Raw genomic sequence first — 27564 nt, forward strand, 5'->3', positions numbered from 1 at the left:
GGCAGATTATAATAAAAGTAAATCTGGGTAATACCTTGCTCTCCAAATAATCCCATTCACTTTAAGACTACTATTTATGGTAGGAGAGGACTACTCAGCATGAGTAACAGTTTAACAATCTTACCCTAAATCTATTTATGCAAGATGAATAACTGTGTACGAAACAATTTTTTTAAAACAAACTTTCAACAGTTTAAGTTACTTCTTCAGTGTCACTGTTTACATGATTTAAATACCCCTTTGGGGACAACTTGGGGAACACCTGTCAACTGTTAAAAATAGCCCACTTCCACCTTAATTGAATTGGCTCATTAGCACTGACCCCCCACTTGGTAAGGCAACTCCCATCTTTTCATCTGCTGTGTATTTATATCTCTTTACTGTATTTTCCACTCCAGGCATCGGATGAAGTGGGTTTTAGCCCATGAAAGCTTATGCCCAAATAAATTTGTTAGTCTCTAAGGTACCACAAGGGCTCCTCGTTGTTTTGTTGATACAGTTTTAAATCATCGGCGGTGCTTTAAAGGGCCTGAGGCTCCGGCCGCTGCAGGGAACCTCGGGCCCTTTAAAGTGCCGCCGGAGCTCCGGCTGCAGGGCTCAGGCGGCGCTTTAAAGGGCCGGGGGCTTCCTACAGGGACCGGAACACTGGGTCCTTTAAATCCCCGCTTGAGCCCGGCTGCAGGAGCCCCGGGGCTCCGGCAGCCATTTAAAGGGGCCGGGGCTCCCTGCAGCAGCTGGAGTCCTGAGCCCTTTAAATCACCTTCGGAGACGCCGGTTCAGGCCAGTACACCGTACCAGACCGTACCGACTTTTTTCACCTCTGGCACTGTCATAAAATGTTCCCTTACCATGTGATGAACATGTTCTATTAAAAAAGGTGATAATCAGGTGGGACAGATTACTGAAAATATTTTTTTTCCCCGTTTAAAGGAAAAACAAACATTCTCTGAAACCCATCAACAAGGACATCATGCCCACTTGGCAAATAAGCCTATGCTGAGTGTATTTGCTCAAAATATGTAAAATTTTATAAATAAACAGTACATAGTTTGACACTCCCATGAGTGACGCAAGAGCTTGAGTATCAACCTCAGGACTCAGACTGCTAAAAACCAGGGCACAAACAAGTTGGTTGTGGGTTCTCAACTTAAATGCAAACTCCTCAGGCACTTTAACAGAGTTAACACAGAATCACAGACAGTCCCTTTGGGTTTGTCTTGCCAATCAAGTGAGTCTCTCTCTCTCTCTCTCTCTCTCTCTCTCTCTGATAGATCACCTCTTACACCAAGAATCACAGCAATATTCAGGTTACTACTAATCCCAGAGGACCAGTCACGTACCCCAGGCCAATCGTGCTTTAGGTCTCACACCAAAGACAACCCTATACTAAACTATATGATGATTTTAATAAACAGGAAAAGGATATTAGACAGTTATTTACAAGGTTAAAGCCTGCAAACAGACACATAAATGAGTTACATACAGTCTTAGGTTTTAAAAGGTAATATATGCTTCCATAATCAGCAAGCTCTAATTGTCCTTTAGGGCTAACCTAGACTAAGCAGCTGGGAATCTCTTACTTACACCTAGAAACACTTTACCCCACACAGAGTCCAAGCAGCACAGAATCCTTAGTTTCTTTGGTTTGGGGTTGTTAATCTCCTTCCTGGATGTGCTATGAGCTGCAAATTCAGCTGACGGATGGAATCCACTTGCATAACTCATTTTCACGGAGAGGAGAGAAGATCAATAGTAGTCTTTAGTTCTTTTATTGATGGTCTCTCAATCCGATGTAGGAAATTTCCAATTGTAAAATCTAATCATAGCCCATCTGGTATTGCTGAGTCTCCTCTTTCAGGAAGGGTGTAACAATTTCTGTAGAAGAGCAGCTCTTTACATTAATTAAAAGTTCTTCTCCTGTATGGCGATTCATATCATCACAGTGGCTCATAATATAATGCTTCAAATATTTACTCATAGGGGAACTCCATGACCCCCACCCAAAAAAAAAAGAACAAAAAATTTTTGCTCTGCAGACAATGTGGCCAGAGAGGTGCTGCATTTATGCTTTTCACCCACCAGGGGCTGCTGTGGCACCAGAACAGAGGGCAGCTGCACTCTGCTGAGAGGGAGGAAAAAAGGCTGCGTTCCTCACAGCACCCTGTCCATGGGGTCATATACAGGGGATGGACACAGCAGGTCACATCGGAATGCTGGGGGTCACAGACTTGGGTTCAGAAGGGCTAGTGGGGGGACAGACTGAGGTGGGGGCTGAATGGGAGTGGGTGTGCAGGACCACATGGGGAGGGGAGTTCAGGGACACATTGGGATGAAGGAGGAGGGGTGGCTGAGTAAGGGTGCAGGGTCACATGTGAAGGGGGTGCAGATGCACCTGACTGACAGAGGCTAGGGGTCAGCCAGAGAATGCCTGGGGGAGGCTCCCCAACTCCCTAATAATCCCTCTCCCCACCCAAAAAAACAAAACCCGTTCCATACTTCTCCCAAACACACCAACAATCCTCCAAGTTCACTCCCAGGCTCCTTCCCAGCAATTACTTCCCTCTCCCTTAGCTCCTCCATTACCCTTGACTTGGCCACAAACATTTGCCCCTGCTTCTGAGAGGTGCGGCAAATATGTTTCTGTATCATAGTTTAAATGAATTATTACTCAAAGTCCTGTATTAATATGCTTAGTAAGGAATCTATTTGTCAAAAAACATTTCCTGAATCTTTGTTACCTGTATCATTACATACTTACTTGTTGACAGGTATTTTGAAATAAATTACCACAATAATTGAAACTGGCATGATTATATTGTGTTACTTTGACAAATAAAATATGCAGCATTTTAAAATATTGTGTGCAGAAATTTTTAATTTTTTGGTGAATAGCTCCCCCAGGAATAAAATTTACGTTACAATATGAACACATAACGTAAGTAAGATTAAGGCATGCAGCAACTCACAAACATTCAATAGAGGCAAAATTCTCTCTTATAGTTCTAAGACCTATTTTAGCAATATTAATCCACAAGTGAGCCTGACAGATTCCATCTATTTATCTGTCAGTGTCCAGCTGAGACATGGGAACCTTGGCAAGAGTTGGCACCTAGCCTGCCAGCATCACACATAGTACAGTTACATATTCAGCTTGTATAAATGGAAGCAGGGGCTTGGGACAACTTAGGTGTAGGCCAGGGGTTATCAAACTGGGAGTTGTGATCCCTCGGGGGGGGGGGGGGGAGGTCACAAAATTACATGGAGGGTTGTGGGCCATCAGCCTCCACCCCCAAACCCTGCTTCACCCCCAGCATTTATAATAGTGTTATAAATTAAAAACAAATGTTTAATATTTAAGGGGGAGGGTGTCACACTCAGAGGTTTGCTGTGTGAAAGGGGCCACCAGTACAAAAGTTTGAGAACCACTGATGTAGCGGGATGGAGAATCCCCCCTGGAATTCTTTTGAAAATATCCATTTGGTCCATTGCCATTTTATGAGCTTCAGTGGTAAATTCTCTTTGGCAGGGAAGCTTTAACAGTATCTGAGAGTCATGGTGAGGGTGACTTCATCAGAACCAGTGAAAAACCATCACAAGTCTCTTTTCAATTTTGTTGCATAATGTTAACAGACTCTTGGGAGCTCAGTCCAGCACATCACTGGTTCTTTACCCAAAGTCTGTATACCTTTAAATAGCATCAGAAGCAAATGCTAACTTCTAACCTTAGATCAGTGGCTCACAGCCACAACAGCGTAACCGCAAAACCACAGAAAACAGGAGTTCTTCCAGCCAACTTACTGTATTGTCATATTGCCATTTGCTAAGACAAAATACATTTTACCTGTAGTAACCTCTTGATGTTGAAACACAGGAGAGTTTACCACCATAATTTTCTTTAAACATTCACCAGAAGAGACAAATGGAACGTTTAGACTACAAAAGGTTGATGATACAGTATAAGTCACAATATTACATATTGTACAGTGAACTTAATAGTTACTGAAGGACTATTAAGATGGATAAACCATCATAAGACTTAACTGCCATTTAAAAACCTCTCTAGGGCAACTAAGCAAGTCTGAACTACATACACCTGCTTTGGTCTTCATTAGCCAATGTTTAAAAAGTCATTATTAAAATGAGTTAGGTAAACTTAAAGCAATAAGATAGCACTATCCTGTAGAACAGGACGTATGTCAAGGAATTGCTTTAAACCCATTAAAGCAAGGAAATCATTTTAGTATGCAAGAACTTAAAAGGTGGTACCTGCTCTTCTAAAAAAGACATTTAGAGGTCCTGCCAAGTTTAACCTTAAATCTCTGTCAAAGCAAAGTAACCTAACAAGAAAAATGCTATCATTCAAATCCTATTTCAGCACGTTGCTGCAGTCTTTACTGAACTAAACAATCTACTGTACCACAAACTCAAAGGTGAACTCTAAGGATATACATCTGAGACATATTTAAAAGGGTCATTAAGTCTCCTTTTTTCAGTTTAAAAGTCCAACTGTTACTGTAAAATTCAGCCAAAATAAAGTTAGTATCTTATGGGAGTATCAGCACTTCTTCACATTGCACCACACCTAAGTTTCATGTTGGAGAATAACTATCAGATTGAATGTTAGAGACAGACAGATAGTACAGTGCCAGCAGATGTACTTTAATGGTGCAAATAAAGTTGGAAAAAATTATCTAACCTATTTTTCTCTGTAAATACCTTATGTGAACTGAATGTACTCAGGCACTGTCAGCTTTTTCTCCTCAAAATCCGTAGGATCATCAGGTATGATCAGTGTAATAACACAAAGCTAACCTAGGACCTAGTCTGCAAGATCCTGAGCACTCAAAATGAGGGCACGTAGCACTTCTCAAGAACTTAATAGGGTCACCCATGAATTCAATGTGATTATACTAGCTTTCTAAACACAAGTGATTACGCAATTTTTTTGTTTGATTTAGCAGGTGCACAATATGCACCCTTATGTGCAACAAAAGCATACAATTTCAATTAAGAGTACTGAGTCAGGCTCTAAAATCTCTCAGTACAAGAATTTAGGGCTGTCAAGTGATTAATTTTTTTAATTGAGCAATTAATCACACTGTTAAACAAGAATAGAATACCATTTAAATATTTTTGGATGTTTTCTATATTTTTAAATATATTGATTTAAATTACAACACAATAAAAAGCGTACTGTGCTCACTTCATATTTGTTTTTTTATTACAAAAATTTGCACTATAAAAAACAAAAGAAATAGTATTTTTCAATTCACCTAATACAGGTACTGCAGTGCAATCTCTATCATGAAAGTTGAACTTACAAATGTAGAATTATGTACGAAAATAACTGCACTCAAAACCAAAACAAAGTAAAACTTTAGAGCCTACAAGTCCTCTGTGTCCTTTTTCTTGTTCAGCCAATCGCTAAAGGACTTGTAGGCTCTAAAGTTTTACATTGTTTTGGTTTTGAGTGCAGTTATGTAACAACAACAACAATCTACATTGTATGTTGCACTTTCACGATAAAGAGCTTGCACTATAGTACTTGTATGAAGTGAACTGAAAAATACTATTTGTTTACAAATATTTGCACTGTAAAAATGATAATCAAAAATAATATTAAGTGAACATTGTACACTTTGTATTCTGTCTTGTAACTGAAATCAATATATTTGAAAACTTAGAAAAACGTCTAAAATATTTAATAAATTTCAATTGGTATTCTATTGTTTAGCAGTGCAATTAAAACTTATTAATTGCTATTAATTTTTTTAATCACGATTAATTTTGTATAGTTAATCGTGTGAGTTAACTGTGATTGACAGCCCTAGAATCTAGAAATCTGTTTGATATCCACTTCCTTGAATAATAAACTCCTATTCTGTTTTATATGACAGAGATAATCAAAGCAGTTCAATGGTAGTTCACTTGAAAATAAAAATATTTTTAGAAACCTTGGGCAAATTATCTAGCCTCAGATTCCCCACATATAAAACAAGGCTAAAAATAAATACCTACCTACTTCCCAGGGCTGTTGTGATGATGATTAGCCAGTTAATATTTGTACAAGGCTTTCAAGGTGTGAAGTACTATATATAGATGAGAGGAGACAGAAGCATTTCCACAAAGGTAGAACTATTTAATGTTGAGCATATACCATAAAGATAATCTCTAAATTATAAAATATGACTAGTAATATAATATCACTTGAAGTTTTAAATAAAGATATGGACATTCCATTCCTATGAATCATGGTACTGTAAAATTTAAATTATCTGTTTCTTTCCAGAGGTTTCAGACTCAATATTCCAATTAGTATTAGGTTTTAGGCTGTGTCACAGACTCACAGATCGTGCCCACTCTTGGCCCCGTGCGGTCCGTGGGGGATGCCCCTTTCAGTGAGAGCCCTTCTCTGGGGTCCACTCTCTCTCTCGGGGTTAGGCCCCTCCACCTCCTGGAGCCGCACCTCTGAGCCTTAGCATACCTGTTTCTCGCCGTGGGTTCCCTCAGAAAGTCCACTCGCTCTGGACCCCCAGGGCCTCCTCCCCCAAAGGGGTTGATGCAACCCCGTTCTCTAGACTGGAGCGACTCCCAGCCAGCATAAAACAGGAGGGTTTATTGAGAGTTGAACACAGCACAGGAAACTCTCCGGCTTCAGGCCTGGCCTCCCTCAGCCCAGCACATCCCAGTCTCCCTGCACCCAGGTGGGCGCTACCTGCTCCCCTTCTCCAGCCCAGAACCCCCTGCTTCCCAGCTGGGCATCTGATATCACCGGCCCCAAGCCCCGACTCTGTCTATTGTCTTCTCTCCAGGTAAACAGGGTCGTAAACAGGCAGGGACGGCTCTAGCTTTTTTGCTACCCCAAGCACGGCAGACAGGCAGCCTTTGGCGGCTTGCCTGCGGGAGGTCCGCCAGTCCCATGGCTTCGGCGTACCCACCGCCGAATTGCTGCCAAATCTGTGGGACCGGCAGACCTCCTGCAGGCATGCTGCTGAAGGCTGCTTGACTGCCGCCCTTGCAGGGACCAGCAGGGCGCCTCCCGCGGCTTGCTGCCCCAGGCACGCGATTGGAGCACTGGTGCCTGGAGCTGCCGCAGTAAACAGGGTGGCCTGGGCCTCCTCTCCTCTCAGCCCTCCTCTGGCTGGAACCGGCTGGTTAGGTCACTCTCTTCACAGCCCATCACCCTCCCACTGGCCAGAACCGGATGCGACTCCTGAGCTAGGTCGCCGGGTCGTCAGGTCACCAGTCACTGGGGTATCCATCCTCCAGGCCATCAGCTGGGGTCCCAAGTTCCCTCTCCGGTCCTCTGTAATAAACTCCTTCTCCCCTCACCTCGTTAAACCAGTAACACCCAGAGACACTGAATCCCACTCCCTCTGCATGTAACCCACTGGAAAACACACACACACACACAAAAACAAGAAAAACCCCCACTTCGTCACAGGCTGCACTAGAAAACATCTAAATTACCTCACGTCTGTGCACGCAAGTGTGCATGTTCTCAAAACCAGCTGTCTGTTCAAGTACTTCTTGTCAGACTCAAAAACATTGTCCAGCTTCAGTTGGCATTTTAAGTTATTCTTCAAAAGATCCCCAGAGAAACAAAACAGGAGAGCTGCTACATATATTAGAACTACAGCCAGGAGCATGCAGGAATAGGATAGATAGCAAAGGGAGCTACTGAGATTGGGGACCATGTGAGGTGGGGGAGGAGGGGACCTCCAGGCTGGGAAGGAGCATCCCAATAATTCCTGCTGCCATTCCTACAGCAGTCCCTCAGCATCTAGTGGCCAGTGCCTGTTACCCCGTGCTTCCCTCATACTTGGCAGCTGATGCCATGTAGGGTTGCCAGCTTTCTGATTGCAGAAAACTGAACACCCTCGCCTCTTCTCTGAGGTCACTCCATCCCCCCTCACTCTCCCCCACCCTCGCTCACTTTCACCCGGCAGGGGTGCAGGAGAGGGCGACAGCTCCAGTTGGGGGAGAAGGCTCTCGCGTGAGGCCAGGGATGAGGCGTTTGGGTGTAGGAGGGGGCTCGGGGCAGGGGCCAAGGGATTAGGAGTGCGGAAGTGGTGAGAGCTCTAGAGGGAGTTTGGGTGCCAGAAGGGCCTCAGGGCTAGGGTGTGGACTTTGGGAAGGGGCTCTGGGCTGGAGCAGGGGGTTGGGTTGCAGGAGGGAGTTCGGCCTGCAGGCTCTGGGCAGCGCTTACTTCAGGCAGCTCCCAGAAGCAGCCGGTATGTACTTGTGGCACAGGGGCAGCCAGGGGGCTCAGAGTGGTGCCCTCGCCGGGAGGTGCTGCCCCCACAGCTCCCATTGGCCGTGGTTCCCAGCCAAATGGGAGCTACGGAGCCAGCGCTTGGGGTGGGGGCTGCACACGGAGCCTCCCTGGCAACCCCTGCACCGGGGGGGGTCGCAGGGACATGCCAGCTGCTTCTGGGAGCCACTGGGAGCCTGTCTTAGTCCTGCTGCGCCACCAACTGGACTTTTAATGGCCCAGTCAGCAGTGCTAACCGGAGCTACGAGGGTCCCTTTTCAACAGAGCATTCCAGTTGAAAACCGGACACCTGGCAACCCTAGTGCCCTGTGCCACCAGCAGCTGACGCACGTGCTTCTGTCCCTTCCCAAGGCTGGTAACAGTAGCTGGAAAGTAGGACCAGGGAGTCCAATCTGCTGCCCAGATGTCAGTCTGATTTCACGTGTCACCACGACTGCTCCAGACCATCCCCTGGATCCTGCTCTCATCTCCACCCATGCACACTCCCCCAATACATGCACATGGGGGTAGAACATACCTGGGTCCCACTCTGAGTCACCTCAGCATATCTGGGGAAGGTGGAAACAGATCCACCCTGCCCCGATATTTCCATTATGGGCGCACTAGCCCTTCCTTCCCTCCATCTCCCCAGTTCTGCCACCCCAACTACAGTAGAATAAAGTCCCAACTCAAATAGCACCATTCTTTCCTATAAAAGACAAGCAGTTCATTCCTCTCTACCCCGAAATGGTATGTTCATAGCTACCTGAAAGCATGTTTGACCCCAAAATATCCTTCAAAGAAAGGTTCACCATATATAGGCATAGAATCTCCATGTACAAAACACATTTTTCCTTTCAATGAGGCATAGATACACACAATATTGATCTAAAAATGAACAAAAAGGTAGCCTCCCTCATACACACCCAGCCCTCTGCTTGACTCCTTCACACTCTCCTCATCCCTTCCCACCTTATCTGGGGAGGATGTCTCGGACCTGTCTGCAGCCTGCTCCGGGGGGACTGGAGCTGCAGCTGCTTTTGAGGCTAGGGGGAGAGCAGCGTGGCCAGAAGTGGAGAGACTCTGGCCCTGCCTCTTCCCTTCTGTCTCTGCTGCCTCTCCTTGCTCCCTCTGTTTGGGGGAGGGGCTGTGTCCCACCTCTCCCTCTCTATACCGCTTCATAATCCGACCCCCATCTCTGGTGCTTCCCTTTTTTACTAAAAAAATTCAGCTTATGAACGAATATATACGGTAGTTATGTCACTGATATAGCTTACCAAGTAATCCATATTGCTCTGGGTGCAAGCAGAGTGTGTTTTGATATGACTAAATGTAAATGTGTACACTGAAGAACAAAATGTAGGCCATACATATATTATGGGTGACTATATCTTCAGAAGCAGTGACTCTGAAAGAGAGTTGGGGATCATGGTGGATAATCAGCTGAACATGAACTCCCTGAATAATGCTGTGGCCTAAAGGGGGATCCTTGGATGCATAAACACAAGAATCTTGAGTAGGAGTAGAGAAGTTATTTTACATCTGTATTTGGCACTACTGGGACTGCTGTTGGAATACAGTGTCCAGTTCTGGTGCCCACAATTCAAGGAAGATGTTGAAAGATTGGAGAGGGTTCAGAGAAGAGCCATGAGAATGACAGGAGGATAGTGATAGACTTAAGGAGATCAATTTATTTAACTTAAAAAAGCTAAGATTAAATGGGGACTTGATCACAATCTAAAGTAACTCCATGAGGAACAAATATTTAATAATGGGCTTTTTAATCTAGCAGAGAAAGGTACAACATGATTAAATGGTTGGAAGTTGGACAAATTCAGACCAGAAAGCAAGCATAATTATTATTATTATTTTTTTAAACAGTGAAGGCAATTAACCTTTGGAACAATTCACCAAGAATGGTTGGGAATTCTCTATCACTGGCGATTTTTAAATTAAGATTGGATGTTTTTCTAAAAGATATGCTCTGGGAATTCTTTTTCCCTGTGTTATACAGGAGGTCAGACTACACGAACACAATGATCCCGTCTAGCTTTGAACTCTATTAATCTATGACAGTGGAAATCAATGAAGCAAGTTTCTCTTTCAGTGTTCAGTGCTGCAATGTTTAGATTTCAGAACTGTGAAGGAAAATATTTATTTAAAAGATTTTCCAAACAGATTTTTATATTGGATTCATACCTGACAATCAAACTAGTGCTGAAAACACTCAAATACAACAATATGATAAATTATTGTTGTATTTAAAGCCAAGCTCCTAAAGTATGTGATAATTTCAGTTGCCATTTAAAAATAATCAAAGGAAGAAAGTATCTAGACTCTCATGTACACATGCCCCCCCCAGAGTAATCTCTCCCCCCCCCACACACACTCCCTGTCACACACTATCCCCCCCTTCTCCTCCACTTCAGTTGAAAAGCAGATGACAATCTAGTAGGATGCCCATGAAATGATGGGATTGAAAAACCTGCATCATGTGATGCTGTACCTACCCCATGAGGCATTGCAAACCCTTCCCAAAGCACCCTGAGGCCAGTTGCACAGTGGGCTAGCTACCCACAGTGCACTTGGTCTCTGCGTAGATGTAAGAGCTGCTAGTGTGGATGCGCTCTGACGCAAGGAGCATAGTGTGGACATGCAATAGCAGTTTAATTAAAGTGACAGTTTTGTCGACAAAACTCTATAGTTTAGACAGAGTTAGTTCCCTAGCTATAAAATAGGAAAAATAGTACTTCCCTGCCTCTGAGGTGCTGAGGACAAATGCATTAAAAATTGTGAAGTGCTGATGTACAACAGTAATAGTGCTAGATAAGTATGTTCTCTAGAAAGGCAAGATGTGAATTTTGAGGGGTACCCACACGATAGATATCATTGCATAAAGTTTTGCATTCCCCAACATTTTGAACAGTTATGTAAAATGACTGTCTCCCCAATGTCTCCCTCTCATTAATGTCAATGGTACTTCTGCACAACAGAAAGAACACTTGGAAAATTGAGACTTGAGCTTTACCTGTGTCGCTGATGAAATTGTTTCCATGCTAGCTATTGTTCTTCAAAAGCTAAAAAGCCTTAAAGGTAGACTTTTACAATAAAAAATGGAGGGGAAGATAGCACCTCACATCACAATATATTTAGTTTATGCCGTAACACTTCTATTGACAGACTTATGGAAGAGCTGTGGTTCTACCACATGAGTAATGCGGTCCATCTAATAAAAGCATCCTCCTATTATCTTGCATTCTCAATTTGTATGAGTGTTTAACAAGCATTGCCAACCATTCACAAATCATGTCTGCCCCACCCCCAAAAAGAAAGCATGTGTGCACGCATGTGTATATATGTTGTGTGTTGGGGCAGTGAGAGTGTGTTGGCATACTGTGTCTAAATTCAGACAGCAGCTGGAGGCAACCAGTCCTGAGGCAGGAGGAATGGGGGTGACACACACCCCAACATCAGCCACCATCTCCCTCCCTGACTTTATACAACACAGCAGTCAGCCCACTTTTCTCCCCTCCTCCACTCTCCCACCTCCACCCAACAGCTGTGTTCCTATTGCCAGAATTCTGAGTTAATGATTTGCTGTTTGCTGCCATAGCAGAGTAGTCAAAACTTCCCAGAACTTTGAAAGGGGAGGGGCGCATGCCTGGATGGCTGCATTGCATACAGTTAAGTTCAAAACAGCGAGCAAAGCAGTCTCGGTGGACATTGTGGGATACCGGGGGGGGGGGGGGGGGGAGGAGGGGGAAAGAGGGGAGGCCAGTTATGACGACATAACAAATGGCAGCATCTACAGTGATGCTTTGTCGCTTTAACTTTGCAGCAAAAAGCTCTGTGCCTCTCATCGAGGTAGTTTTGTTTTGCCAACAAATGTAGCATTGTAGTGTGTACACCTCCACTGTTCTGTCGACAAAAGCTGCCTTTTGCCGACAAAATTCTGTAGTGTAGACAAAGCGTAAGGCAGAGAGAGACTATGGCCAGGTCTACACTTACCTGTAGATTGGCACTGCTGTGATCGATGCAGCAGTGTCAATTTAGTGGGTCTGGTGAAGACCCACTAAGTTGATGGCAGAGCGCTCTCCCATCAACTCCAGTACTCCAGCTCCCCAAGTAAGCCAAGTTGGCGGGAGAGTATCTCCCATCAACCCAGCAGAGTGTAAGTCAGCCTAAGCTACGTTGACTTCAGTTATGTTATTCACATAACTGAAGTAGCATAACTTAAGCTGATTTACTGTAGACAATGCCTATGACTTGTCTTGGGTCCAAAGAAAGCTTCTAGTAGACCAGGAATTCAACCCTAGTCTCCATACAGCTAGGGTAGCACTCAAATCAATGGATCATCCTTCCGGCTAGCTTTCAACAACTCATCTTAATTTCAATGTTATCCATTCTTAGTCTGGCAACAAATACCTTAAGCCCTGATTTAGGACAGCATTTAAGCTTATGTCCCATTGACTAACAGCATTTAAGAATGTTTCAGAACAGCTGTTAAAATGCAAGGTGTTTGGGCTCAATTCTATCACTATTACTCACAACCAATCATGTCTTATTCCATATAAATGTCAAAGTTCTATTCAAATTAAGAGTAGAAGAATTGGGCCTGTTAATGATAATAGAAACGATCAGGAAATACATGAAACAATGTATTTAATCTTCTCGGCTTGATTAAACCTCCCACAACTCCTACCACTCATAGAAAAAGAATACTTTCCTCATTCACCGCTGTCCCTCTATCAGTCTTCTCTACCCTCTGCCCACCATAGCCCGTTCGTATCAGAATCATTAAATTGTTTAATTTGAATTGGACTAAGTTCCTAAGGGATAGGGCATTGCCTTAATTGTCTACAATGAACCATGGTGCTATATAAATAAAGCAAATATTTTCAGGGAGTATTTGAAATAACATTTTGTCAAACATCTTTCCTGCATGTTGACATAGCATTCATCTTATATGAATGTAAATTTTAGTGAGTCTGATAGTACTCATCAGCTCTTTAACATCTGCGAGACTGCTATGCGTGTTTTTCCATTTTCATTTACTTGCACTAGCACAGATTCCTCTGGGAAAAGGAGGACTGTTTTGAGATGCAGTATTGCTGTGAACTATCTGGTCACATTCCTCCTGTCAGTAGCTCACCAGACTGCTGTGAGGGGATCCAGACACTGAATTCCCATGTACACTGGTAAACTGGAGCACTGTTTTCTCCCTTGCCTCTCTGGCACATTTCCTGAACACAAATGCTCAGCATATTACCCCATTATGGAAATGGCACCCTCCAGCCCATCTACCTGAGGCCCCCAGAACCCCAAAGATATTACAATATCTTAAACATACCCTGTTCCAGAACCCCACCCAAAGGCTTCAGGTTCAACTCTTTAACAGGGTCATGCAGTAGGTGTAGCACATAACAGACAGATTTTGCACAAAAGTTTGACACTATTTCTCTTTTCACAAATCTATATAAAAATAATAAAACCTACACACATTTTCCTGCCTTTGTTTCCTCACCATTCCATTCTTTGGTCCCATCCAGAGTCCTTTTGCTCCAGAGCACAGCTTGTGTTCTGAAACACTGAGCCTTCTCTCCCACACTTCTTCTTTGACCTTGACCAGTCTGTGCCAGTCTATCCTGCTGCCCAAACTTCCTGTGTGGGTCTTCCCTCAGGAGTCCTTTTATAACCATTTGCTTTGGTCACTGCTCTTTTTCTCCTGCTTTTGAGAATTTTCCGTTCTCCCAACCTCAGTCCCCTGAAGAGTGAAAGTGGAGAGAACTAGGGCTCCTTTCCTTTTTGCTCTCCTCAGTAAGACCTGGTCAGATGCCAAAAATCCTTTAATAATCAGCTATTGTCGCAAATCTGCAAGGACATGACAACCATGCCAGCTAATGGTGAACAATGATTTCCAACGACACTGCTAGAAAATTATTCCCTAATAACATTTGTCCGAAGTTCCATCTACACCTCACTGGTTTTTCTCCTAACAAAATTTTAAACTAATCCTTCACCAGCTAGTCAGACCTTTAACAAATACTAAAGTTGATGTGTGGACAATCCACCTTTTGTGACCACATCTTGACATAACTCAAGTTTAAATCAACGTCTAATACTCTGACAAAGCACATCTTTCAACACAGATTTCCAATGGACTCATTAATCCTTCCTTTACACAACATTTCTGAAATTATTTTATTTTCGCCCCACTATCACACACAAGTTTGTACAATATTCCCACCAACCTTCAAACTATAGGCCAAACTCTGTTCTTACTTCCACTGGTGTAAATATGAAGTAAATTACTCTGGATTTACAGATGTCACCAACATCAACACCTGGCAGAATGTTTATAGATACTTGCAGTACATAAACATGTGTGCCCTCCCAGGTGTTTAAATTTACTAAATGTTTGAATTAGTTTTCTAAAAAGAGAGAGACTTAAAATAGGATCTGTAAAAAAAAAAAGGGGGGGGGGGGGGAAGCATTTTGCTTATATATAGTATAAAAGATTATTTGAAAAAGAAAAGCTGTTTCTGAAGATGACCCTGAAGGTCATGATATCATTGCTTACTAAAATAAATGTTATACACTTTGGCTTGTACCAGAAACCCAAACTCTGCAGCTCAGTCCCATTTATATATATTCTAATATAATTATGAATGTTCTAATTTACATAAAAACCCTTTTATTTTTAATCCTACTAGATCTTGGTGTCAAGGATTACCCTGTGGAACTCTTATTAGTGTGGTTTAACAAAAATATTTCCATTCAGTTTTATTTAGTAGTCTTTCAGTTTTACTGAATGTTCTTTTTGTGGATTATTAGAAAGTAAATCTGGTCACCTGCTCTACCTTCTCTATACCTAAGCACTGCTTTGTGGATCTCTGTCACATCCAAGTTTACTCATCTGGGATGAAATCCTGAGTCCATTAAGGTTAATGGGGTTTTTAGCTGCAACTTCAGTTGGGCCAGAATTTCATTCCTCCTCTCTAGACTTAATGTCAGTCTTTTCAATTGCTTTTCATTTGGATGTACCGCCAAAGCTCTACTTTAAAATATTCAGTTTTTATACTGTGATCCCAAACTGTGTCTATAATGGGATGAATCCAAACACTAAAATCCAACATACTGACATATGAGCAAGTTTTACTGCTCCCAACTTAAAGACTATTGGAATCTGGGGTTCTGGGTCCATCTCAAATACTTAGAAGAGCTCCCGCTATGTGTTACTGTATATCAAGTGTTCTAATTTACTACTTAAATAGTTTCAAGTACTTCTGTGGTTTGACATATTTGGTGTCACACAAACAGTGCCCGAGGACATTTTAATAATACCAGAACAGGGCGTCAAGGAAGCTCTTGTGGGAAGGAGGGGTATACAGGCAAGCAGTAAAAGGATGTTGTGAACCTCACACACAAGTACTTACAGTGGCATATATCAAATTGCATTATCTACCCTATTTATTTTAAATAAGGACATCCACTATGTTAATTGCTTCTAAAAATAAAATCATGCCAAGATCATATATTTTGCACTATGCAGTTAGTGAAAGCTAAGCTTACCAATACTTTACTGTACAGTGGGAACCACTACTGATTCCCAAATATGCAGCCAACTATTGGGGTTATAGTTACAAATGTTTCCCTATAGCCAGTGCACAAGATTTAGAAAGATGAAATTCCATATAGTACTGATAACAAGGTATATTTTCCAGTCCATTACTTATTCAAAATGTCAAAGAATCAACATCCTGCATAAACATATTAGACATATACATCGCTAATATCTACAGTGAAGTAAAAAAAAAAAAAAAAAAAAAAAAAAGTAGGTCAACACAGACATCACCAGCATTAGGCTAAAATGAGAGTAGCCATTTGAAAATGATGGGTTTTAAAGGCATCCTTTGTGACCTTCATAATATTTTGGTTACCTGTTTAAAAAGTTATAATATGCAACATACTTTCTTAAATTACATGTAATTAAATTTTTCCAAAGACAAATACGATATGAGCATTCACCAAATTAAATGAAACAGAGAGAGAGAGAGAGGAAAACTCGTTGAAGATCTTATAGAAACTCCCTTACATTGCACTATCAGGGAAGGAGGCAGCAGTTACTCCCCTCACCCCAACAGAAAAAGGTCATTGCCTACGCCCTCCAAATTTGACAGATCAGTCCCCACGGACATCACTCCCCATGGTTCCAGACTCATTACCAGGGATTCTCTCTGACCATGAAAGCTCCCAGAGATGGTGTGTGGAGGGAAGGAGAGGTGCTACATGGTACATATATTATAGCTTAGAACTTTATCATCATTTTTGCCTGGTTTTCATGGATCTGATTACTCTTTCCCAGCGTCCAACTCCTTCCCCTGGCCATGTGGAAATCCTTCTGTAAGGTCCATTATGGAAGAAATAGAGGGCACTATTGCTGTTGGCACAGCTTCTCTTCCACCTGGAAGAAAGGAGATCTATGGCCAGAGAGTTTCCTCCATATGGATCTAAATGGCACACACTGTAGAATACAGCAATAATCACAAAGCCCCTAAAATTACAGGATTAGTGATTCTCTCCGGTACTCAAGATCTCCTGTTCCTGATGTTAAGGTAAGTTTTTCTGCATGATCTTGGCCTTCAACAAGACAAAAACGTCTTGCTTTATGCAAACCGTTCCAGTGACAACCTAAGAGCAAATGTCTTTCTTCCTGCTCAGAAACTGCACTGCCCCTGTGCCGGTCAGACAGGACACAGAAGTGTGCAGTAATGTCACAAAGGCAGAACTAATCATAGCAGATACTACTGAGCATGCCTAGGGCTGGTTGGAAAACTCATTTCCAAAAAGCATTTTCTTGTTTTTGTTTCAAACTTTTCAGACCAATTTAATATTTTTACAACCCCAAACATCTCTATATCAATACAAAGGGCTTGTCCTCAAAGACTAATCCCATGCTAATTTTTTAGTTTAAGCCTTCAGCAGTTTTTGCTGTAGTTGTATTTTAGGGTATGTCTACACTATGGAGACTTTACCAGCATGGCTATGCCAGTATAGCCCCTTACCGTAGATGCAGCATATACTAACAGAAGCAGGGTTTGCGATTGGTGAAGGAACACCACCTCCCCGAACAACAGTAGCTATATCAACAGAAGTACTCTTCCATACACTGGGGTTACGTCAGCACACACCTGACCGAAATAGCTATGCTGCTATAATTTTCAACGATACATCAAACCTTAAAAAAATTGGGAAAGCTGCTTTCACCATAGGAAGATTATTTTTCTTCTTCTCCTCTCACTAAGAAACAGCTGAAATAATTTTGTTTAAACTTTCCACACACACACACACAGAAACAGCACGCAACTGCCACAAGAACCTGGCACATACAGCCAGATATGTGCATGTTTACAACTTGCCAAAAAAAAGTATAAAGCACCAGAACTCAATTAATACCAAATATAATAACTGTAACCTCTGGAGTCAGTGGATACTGTCCACTATAATAGCACAGCGTTTTTGCAACCGTGACCAGAACTAGGAAATAAAGTTTCGGAATTTTCTATCAGTACTCCTGAGAGTCACTCTTGTTACAATATACTGGGAATTTTTTGAGTTGTCAGAGAATGAGAAATGAAGGTAAAAGTGCTAAAAGTGAAGCTTCTAGTTCCTACTTCATTACACCATTGAAAAGAACCTGCAGGAGCAGGTGACAATCTCCAGACTTCAGACTACAAGAGAGCTCTCTATTAGACAGCTGTTGAAAGCTTTAAACCAAAAAACTGATTATGTTCAAGCCACAAGGGAGTAAATTCCTAGTACCGGATAATAAAGTGGGACCTCTAATTTATGCTCCCCACAGTAGGCATTACACCAGAAAGTCAGACTTGTCTAAAACTGATGGAAAAGACAAGATGGTAACAGAGTTTCAAGAAATTAATATAACCTATTGTCCAGCACACAAAATAACTTGCAAACTAATTAGCATATAAAAAAAACTTGCATGAAACCTCAGAATCCCCACTGCACAATTGGTAGACTTTATAGATGATAATATTTCTACTCTGCTGGATCTGGGCATCAGCAATGAGCCCACATAACAAGACGGATGCTATTAGACTCTTGGGGGATGGGAAGGAGGAAGCAGAAGTTTTGCTGCCTTCTCCACACCCTACCCACTCCCAACAACTTTTTCTTCTCCACATATGGACTTCTGAAAAGTTGAATCTAATATTCACCCTTATGATAAATGAAGGGGGGGAGGGGAGAGCTCCCTTTGATGGACACCCAGCCAGCCAGCTAGCTGTAAAATCCCTCTTGGTAGCTGTTCTCGGCTTGCTTTACCTGTAAAGGGTTAACCCCCCAGGTAAAGAAAAGGAAGTGGGCACCTGACCAAAAGAGCAAGTGGGGAGGTAGAACTGTTTAAAATTGGGAAAGAAACTTTCCCTTTCTTTGTTGTTCTCTCTGACTTGCAGGGACACAGAGAGACAATGCTGTAAGCAGCTTTAAACCGGGTATGATTAGAGATTATCAATTCATACCTCGAACCTACTTATCTGAAGCCTCAGATATGCAAGTAAAATTAGGGAATGTCTAAAAAGACACGAGTAGGTTTGTTTCTGTTTATTTTTTAAGGCTTGTGAACTCCTCTGTGATAACTCCAGATGCTTCTGTTTGCTTGTACCCTTCAAGATGAACACCCAAGAAAGCTATTTTGGGTGCTTAATTTTTGGAATTGCTCTTTTAAAATCTAGCAAAAGCCTACGTTCCAGGTGTATTTTCTTCCTTTTTATTTTTAATAAAATTTACCTTTAAGAACAGGACTGGATTTTTGGTGTCCTAAGAGTTTTGTGCATGTTGTTTTATTAGCTGGGGTAGCAACAACTAATTTCCTTTGTTTTCTTTCTGAGCTCTTCCCCGCAGAGGGGGTGAAAGGGCTTGAGGGTACCCCACAGGAAGGAATTCCCAAGTGCTCCGTCCTGGGTCCAACGGGATTCTTGGCATTTGGGTGGTGGCAGCATTTACCAAGCCAAGGTCAGAGAAAAGCTGTAACCTTGGGAGTTTAATACAAGCCTGGAGTAGCAAGTATTAATTTTTAAAATCCATGCAGGCCCCCACCTTCCGTACTCAAAATGACAGAGTGGGGATTCAGCCTTGACAAGCCTCACTAATTCTCAGGACATGGAGGGAGTCCACTGCAATCCAGTAAAAGTATTTAATACACGTGAATTCAATGAAACTGGGAAATACAATTTAGTAAGTGTTTGTTGAGGAGTCTTGCTGCTCAGATTAGTACGGATCAGGGCTGTCAAGCGATTAAAAAATTAATCGTGATTAATTGCATCATTAAATCGCTCTGTAAAACAAATACCATTTATTTAAATATTTTTGGATGTTTCCTATATTTTCAAATATATTGATTTAAATTACAACAGAATACAAATTGTACAGTGCTCACTTTATATTTATTTTATTACCTTTTTTACAGTGCAAATATTTCTATTAGGTGATTTGAAAAATACTATATAAGTACTGTAGTGCAATCTCTAGCATGAAAATTGAACTTACAAATGTAGAATTATGTACAGAAAATAATTGCACTCAAAAATAAAACAATGTAAAATTTTAGAGTCTACAAGTCCACTCAGTCCTACCTCTGTAATAACTTGTGTCTCCCTGGCTTGTTGCCTGTCCCCCTACAAACAACAGATTTTATTTCCTTCCTGTTTACCTGTTATATAGTGTTTTTGTGTGACTGGATATTCCACTTAATGTTTTTTGATGTGGACAATTAATGTTGTATTTTGCTGAAGAGTGGGAAATAATATGAAAAAAGAGCAAAGAATATATCTGTATTTAACTTCAATTTAACCTCTTAAAAAAAAATTCACTGTCAGCAGAGAATAGGTCTGGAAAACGTCAGCCTCAAAGGTGAACAATCTGGAAAATTACAAGCATATGAATTTGGTGTCATAATGGGAAAGGTTTTGTTATCTTTGACTGTAATGGATGCTACCATACAAACAGTACAACAAGGAATAAACCCTAGAGCCTAGAAGCACTTGATACATTGGGACAGGCACTTGAAAGTCACACAAAGATTGAAAAAAAATGTAAGAAAAAAAATCAATCCCCCAGAATTTTAGCACAGATCTTGACTATCTATTCAACTGAAGCATTAAAATTATACTTAAATAGTTGCTCAGATCTCATCTTGTAGCAGACTAGTACCCATTACACCCCTCTTTGTTAGCAAGTGTTAATCCTCCTAAGAAAGAGTTAAGTGGGTTCTGCTGACTCACTGGGGCAGGTGGTACATTACTCCTCATGGACACAGCTTTCTACAAAGGATATCCAGAGTGTGAGTAAAGGAGTCCACAGATAAAAGCCTATGGGACAGCAAAGCTGGCAGAAAAGGTCTGAGTTAAATGTTGTATCAGTGTTAAATTCAACATTATTAAAACCAAATCCGCTGAAAAATGGCAAGTTTGATCTGAACTAGCACATGGATTGTGACAGACAGCAGACAGAGAACGGCATTGTTATTGATTTAACATCCAAAAGTCTGTTAGGTACTTTATAGACATGGAGGTATCTCCCCCATGCTCCCTGGAATGTCTTTCCATATACTTCTATTGGCTAGGTCTATCTGATTTAAAAATCCAAACTTCGCCCTCTCATTCCAATTTTTGCTGTAGGTCAGTACTTACTCTGTTTCAGTTGTGTGTTCTGGGCACAGTTTTCTTCATTCAGGAGAAAGTACAATGTAGATATATGGAGAGGAAGCAAATAATGCACTTTAACAAAGATTTAGCTACTATTTTCACCTATTCGCTTTTTCCCCTATCTATCTTTCATCCATCCCAAAGCAACATTTAGAGAATAATCTTACCTCCGGTAACAGATTCCCTATAGAGGAAAAGCTAGGTTACCATGGAATCAGTCAATTAATTTTGACACCTGCTTACTAAGATTGATCAATCATCTTTGATGTCTCTCTACTAGGCTGCTATTCCTCAATTTAGAAAAAAAAAAAAATACTCTCACATGAGAATTAATGGGCCCCAAGACTCCCTAGAGTCTTTCCCTTATGTTAATGCTTTCAATGTTTGCTAATTCAAGTCACTCATTCCCAGAGCTCAACTAATTATAGATCCTTTTCCAGGAAGGAAGACTTTATTTTAAAGAAAGATCCCAGTTCTGTGTGTATTAAGCCTCACCTTAAAATCCCAAAGAATCCCAACACGCTTTTCACCTCTACCAGTCAAGTTTAAATCAGTTAAAAGTTCATTTTTAACCTTGTACCCACTCTCTCACACACTTCAAACTGTTGAAGCATAGAACTCCACTTTAAAATAATATAGGCATGTTCAAAGTCAGGACAGAATTCTATATTCAATTAACATTTTTGTATACCTTGTATTTACATCCTGTTTTAATTTTAATTGCATGTACAATAGTCCAACATGCTTATCAATAACATCTCTGCTCTTGTTGAAACATTCTCTACAATAATTGTTATTGATTGGAGCAACAAGCGTCAGTGAGGTCACAGACAGTCCTCACCTACAAGTGTCACTGTGAAAAACCTCACCATTGGCTGCACATGTCTACAGCAGATGGTTCTGCCTCATAGACAGATGAGAATGGGATAGGCTAGTTCCATTATAACAAGAAAGCCTCCCCATGTTCTGTACAAGGCAAAAAGGCCTTCAAATCACATGGCTGCAAGGCAAAGCTTATGATATCGCTTTCCCCCTTCTGCACCCATATTCCAGCTGCTATCTATTCTAGACATTTACAATACACTAATCATCACACTGTTAAGCACCTAGCTAAATTTCATGGCTTGTAAGTCATTTGTGCTACCAAATAATGGCAAACTTTACACAGCCCCCACTTAGATTGGGTAAGGCTTTACAATGCTATATTACCACCACATAGTTTTAACAGAGTACGGTACATTTTTCTTCTCAAAAGTAAAGCTTTATGGCACCCAATCTCAATAACTTTTCCAGACCAGTGTATCTTTAAAAGCAGTTCTCCCAAATAAGCAAAAAGCTCGTTCTGTAACAAAATTATAATGTTGGCATCAGTGACACTTAATGATATGCACCCTAGAATAGTGTAGCTAATGACAAATGCATTCTGATTTTACCAAAACCCCCAAGGATTCAAGTCTTAAACATTGTGCACTTAACTAAGGAAATGTTGCTCTTTTAATATACAGCTAGACCTTCCTCTAGGTGAGGATGGATTATTAGCATTCTACTGGAATTGAGTAGAGTGCCATGAGGCAAAATGTAACCAACCTGCTTCTGGCCATTAAGTTAACCTGACAAATGCAACTGATGTAAACAAACAAATGCTTTAATACCAAATAATCAAGAAAATTCCTCTAAGGGCTAATGCCTAAAGGCATTCTAGTGTCATCAGCTTTAGTAACCCATCAGAGAATATATTCATTAATTACAAGCTTTGAAATTTAATCAAAAGATTAAAGTTTGACCTAGCCCTTGTACTATTAGGATATGCTGTGACTGGCATCAAGCTACAGGATATAGATAATCCCTTTGAAGCAAGGCATTCCTGGCTCTATAAGCATGTCTACTGCTGATCATTGTACACAAAGAAGATCCACAGAGGCTTCCCCTCCTGTCATTCACAATCCTCCTGACAATTAGCCCATGGTTCCAGGGTAACTGACCAGTTACAAAACCCCAAATCCTTCACACACGTGCTTAACATATCAATTTTAACTGTAGTTAGCATGCAGATGAAATGGCTTAATATCTCCATCTTTCATATTTGCCCTCCCTTTTCCAAGTCAGTCAACAACTCACTAATGGAACAAACACAAGATCATTAAGTTCTCAGGCAAATTCTGCTCTTCCCAGAGCAGGTACATTACTTTAGCCAACATGTCTTGTAACTGTTCCTTAAGTTAACTAGAGTGACTTGTTTGCCTGAAAAGTATGCTCATTTTGCTCACCTGCACCCAAAATCAAACATTTTTTAACATTCATAATTATTAAAGATAACATGGAAGCCATCTTGTTCAGTTTTCATTTGCCAAAAGAGGGGGGGGGGGAAAAAAAAAAAAAAAAAAAAAAACACTTTTACCCAAATCTAAATAGGTTTTAAATGATTTAGTTGACAGTATTCTCTTTTTAAATTCCCCTTGAAGACATAATTTGTGATGTTGCCTCTTACAGATATCAAGTACACTGTTATTGTTAACTAGATATCATATGGCATTTTTCAGCTGTAGATCTCAAAGTGCTTCCTAAGAAAGGGTGTGTACAATTTAGCCATATCGGATATGTAAAGAAAACAGAGAGGCTAAGCGATTTGTCTAAGGTCATGCCACAGATTAGTTGCAAACTGGAAGCAGAACACTGGTCATCTCACTCCCAGTCTAGTATCTTATCCACTGAGCTATGCTAACTTCCTTTTAAGCAAGCTTAGCAAAGGATCAGAGTGACAGCGCTAGAAACTCAATCTTCCATTGTATCCACAGAATAGATAAATCAGGGTATCAGTGTATGCTTCCCCCGCACTATCCAGTCATCATGTATTAGTCCACTTTCAGGAGTGAAAACATAGTTCAATCTCTTTGACTCATTCAGCCCTAGCAGGGAGATTTCATAAGTTGAGCACCACCACCCCAACACCACCTCTTCTTCCCACAGAACCATAATTAACCCATATTATATTGTTCAATAATGAATGGAAAGCATATATATATATATATATATATATATAATGCTAGGTGTGTGTTAATTAATGCCTGTCTTGTTAGAGCACTTGAAAGAAGGTTGGTGGGAGGAGAAGTGGAATGGGAGAAAGATTTTAGTCCTCTGAAGGAAAATCATTCAAATGTAGTAACGTTTTTTCCTTCACCAGGGAAGCTCCTGGAGATGCAGGTCATTTTCATAAGGGTCGCAGAAGGGACAGCAGTATTAAGACAGACACTCTTTCCTTAACCTGTGTATCATTTTAACATTAGCCTTAATAAAAATTTTAAAACTGTATTCATCAATTCAACATCTGATCTGCATTTGCAGGGGAAGGGGGGGGGAGAGGACTTGTGTGTGGTGGGCCTATTTCATCTCCAACTTCTGTAACCCACTTCAGTCGCACACCCACAAAATCATGCCAGGCACAGGCAAACGGGGGAGGGGGGGGGAATGATCATACATTAAGCAGAGACTTACTTGAACCGGCCCTGGCAATGCTGGCACTGGTCTCCTACCCAGCCCTGGTCACAGAGGCAGGTGGAGTTGACACACCGCCCGGAGAAGCAGGAGGTCCTGTCACAGGGCTTGGACTGGGACACCTGGGCATAGAGCACCAGGTACAGGACGCCGTAGAAGAGCAGCCAGCTGTTCACATCCAGCAGCGAGGCGGAGCAGCAGGGGGAAGAGGAACAAGGTCTCCAGACTCCGTGGGGCGCAGGGGAGCCTGCCACCCTCCGCCAGGCGCTCCCCAGATCCATCGTCTCCGCCGGGCGGCTCGGAACACACCCCCGCCCGGCCACCCGACCCGCGCCGGACGGCGGCACTGAGAGGCTGCGGGCGGCCCCCACCCTCAGCCGCTGGGAGACCGTCCTGGAGAGAATTAATCCTGTCAGGGCGAGCCAACCCCCCCCCCCGTCCACTCCACTCCCCGAGCCCAGCGCCGCCGCCACCCGTGAGGGGGAGCCCGGCCCTCGCAGCCCCGCTCCCCTTCTCCACCGAGGGGGAGCCTGGCTCGTGACCGTGCGGTTCCGCCTCACCAGCTCCCCCGTCGCCGCTGATAACGGGACCCCACAAGGGCAGCAGCGGGGAGGCAGCTGCCGCCTCCTCTCCCCTCAGCTGGGGACTGAGCGCTCCCGAGCCCTCTACAGCATCCCCCAACCAGGCGGCCCGGGAGCGGGGGGGGGGTCCGTCGCAAGCGGAGGGACGGGGAGCTCTTATCTGCCCCCCTACTGGGGGGGGGGCGGGATTAGCAGCCAGCCGCTGTCCCAGCGGACAGTTTCCAAGCAGCCATTTTCCAGGGCTCCTTATAATCTCCGCTCAGCGCCGCCTGGCCGGTGTGATGCCTCCCCGCCCCGCTTCCTGCCTTGGTCTGCTCGGAGCCGCCGCTCGCTCCGCCAGGCCCGGAGCGCGAGCGCGGCGGCTCCTCTCGGGAGGAATCACCCCGCGCCTCAGCCTGGCGGACGCGCGCGGCTCAAGCACCAGCCCAGGCTGCTGCTGGTGGTGCCGCCGCCGCCGGAGCAACTGGCCTGGGAAGGATGCGGACTAACAGCCCCCGCAGTGGGGGTTATTTCACAGTAGCCCTCGGCCGGTGATACACCGGCTCCCTTGTCCCAAACACCTCTGCCCGCCCTGCCCCCTTAAATAAATCAACCTGTGTTGGTGGCTGCCGGTCAACAGAAATCCCTCCCCTCCATGCTAAAGAAAGGGCTGCGATTGCAATGCTCTCTCCCACCCACCCTCCGCCTCCTGCTGCTGCTGCAGCTGCTTCACATGCGAGACAATCCAACTACCCCACAAAGAGAGCTGAGCATGTGCAGCCGAGGAGCCCCTTAAAGGCACAGCGCGTTGCGCTGTTGGCTGGGCTTTGCACGAGGGAGGGACAGCGCACTGCGCCCACGGGTTTGTTGTCTTGTTAAACACGAAGTGAAGCGGGTCTTCCAAACCTTCAGAGGAGCACGGGGAGGAGGATTTCAAAAATATGTCTAACCGCTATGACACGCTAAAGGGGAAAACCACACTCTGGTTTGGGTTGGATTCAGAGCGCCCTGCCTTATTCAGGGGCAACTTTTCCTCTTTCATACAGGACAAATCGCTGGATAGGAGGAAAGCCATTCCTGTTTCCAACACTAGGGTTGGTTGGTTGGTTTGGTTTGTTTAAGACAGCGGTAACACGAAAGTACAATGACTTTCTCAGTATCACTGTAATTTTACTGCATTCTTAGATTCCCACATTTTCTAGAATGCATTCAAAATAAATACCCACCAACTGCAGAACCACCACAATTTACCATGTACTATTCACCATCTGACCTGAACTCCATCTCCGAGATTCCAAACTTATGAGCAGCTACAAACAGTTGATTTTTATTGATTTATTTTCCATTCCACGTTCCTATGTTACAATTGAACATACACACAACAAGGTTTGGGGAGCCCCTTGCTGTCTATCCATAAATGAGAGAGACAGACAGTGGTCGCAATCTTCTGAAACCTGTACATAACCCTCAGATTGAGAATTTATGATGTAGAATCATAGAATTGTAGGATTGGAAGGGACCTCAAGAGGTCATTTAGTCAAATCCCCTGCACTCAAGGCAACGTAAGCATATAAGCAATGTCTGATATAACAAAAATTGTGTGAAAGGAGAACCAGTTCTATAACTTAGTGTTTTGAAAGAGATGAACCTGAGTGACAAAGTTAATTTCTCAAATTAGATCCAAATCTGAACTTTCCAAAAATAGAAGACATTCATATTTGGTTTTCTGGCTTAGCCCATGAAAGAGACAGGCCCATCTTTTTTTTAATCATATGCTGACCTGAACTTCCCCATAATCCAGAAGACTGAAAGGAACCCAGTGCTTAATGTAGTAGGAAGGGAACCTGAAACATAAGGCCTTGTATCAGAAGCCTGGTATGGTCTAAAGTAGTGGTCAAAGCTTTCCTGCTATAAAGCAAAGTTAAGTTGTGAGCAAGAGGCAAGCCCTGGCTCATAGAACCTGGAAAAGAATGGGGCTGGTATTGCAAAAACACACACGTTCCTAAGAAAGGCTAGGCACAGGAGACTCACGCAAACACATTCCAGAAGGCTGGTACCAGAACACCCCAATACCAAGTATTGTACAAACATCCTTCTCCCAAATATAACAGGAACATGCTGACCTCTCTTAAAAGATAAGGTCAGGATGACAGTATAATAAAAAAGATGTTTTGATTGAACCAACATGTACAAGGTAATGGGTGGTAAAAACCCACGTCAGGGGGCAGTAACTAATCCTCTCAGAGGGGCAATACATAACTTATTTGCATTGATGTATAAAATGAAGCCTCAAAGGGAGTCTCTCTGTCTAGCCTAGGGAGGAACAGAAAGTCCGGCCGTTCACTGAGCTGATCCAGTGTTACAGGCATACATGTATTAGTGGTCCGGTAGAGTCTGTGGGATACGGGTACTCAGAGCCGTCCCTTGAGCAGAGCGAATCAGGGCAACAGCCCTGGGCCCTGCGCTTTGGGGGGCCATGCGCTTCAATAAAATCAGGACTGGCCCGATATTTAGCCCTTTGTCCCGCATCCCG

The 27564-nt window shown here is 42.8% G+C and overlaps 1 protein-coding gene across 6 annotated transcripts in view; it reads right to left on the reverse strand.

Annotated features, from left to right (window-relative positions):
* ATRNL1 (attractin like 1) overlaps positions 1–25084 on the reverse strand; it is a 1006335-nt gene extending 981251 nt beyond the window's left edge. For 5 of the 6 annotated variants that reach the window (XM_034775240.1, XM_034775241.1, XM_034775242.1 and 2 more), the window contains exon 1: positions 24472–24761. In XM_034775240.1, coding sequence (XP_034631131.1) covers positions 24472–24752 — 281 coding nt within the window. In that variant the 5' untranslated portion in view covers positions 24753–24761. Of the gene's footprint in view, positions 1–24471 lie in introns of all 6 variants that reach the window. The other variant, XM_034775239.1, reaches the window with a different exon arrangement.
* Positions 25085–27564: the final 2480 nt, after the last annotated feature.

This window comes from Trachemys scripta, chromosome 7 (assembly GCF_013100865.1).
Source record: "Trachemys scripta elegans isolate TJP31775 chromosome 7, CAS_Tse_1.0, whole genome shotgun sequence".
NCBI classification, from domain to species: Eukaryota; Metazoa; Chordata; order Testudines; family Emydidae; genus Trachemys; species Trachemys scripta.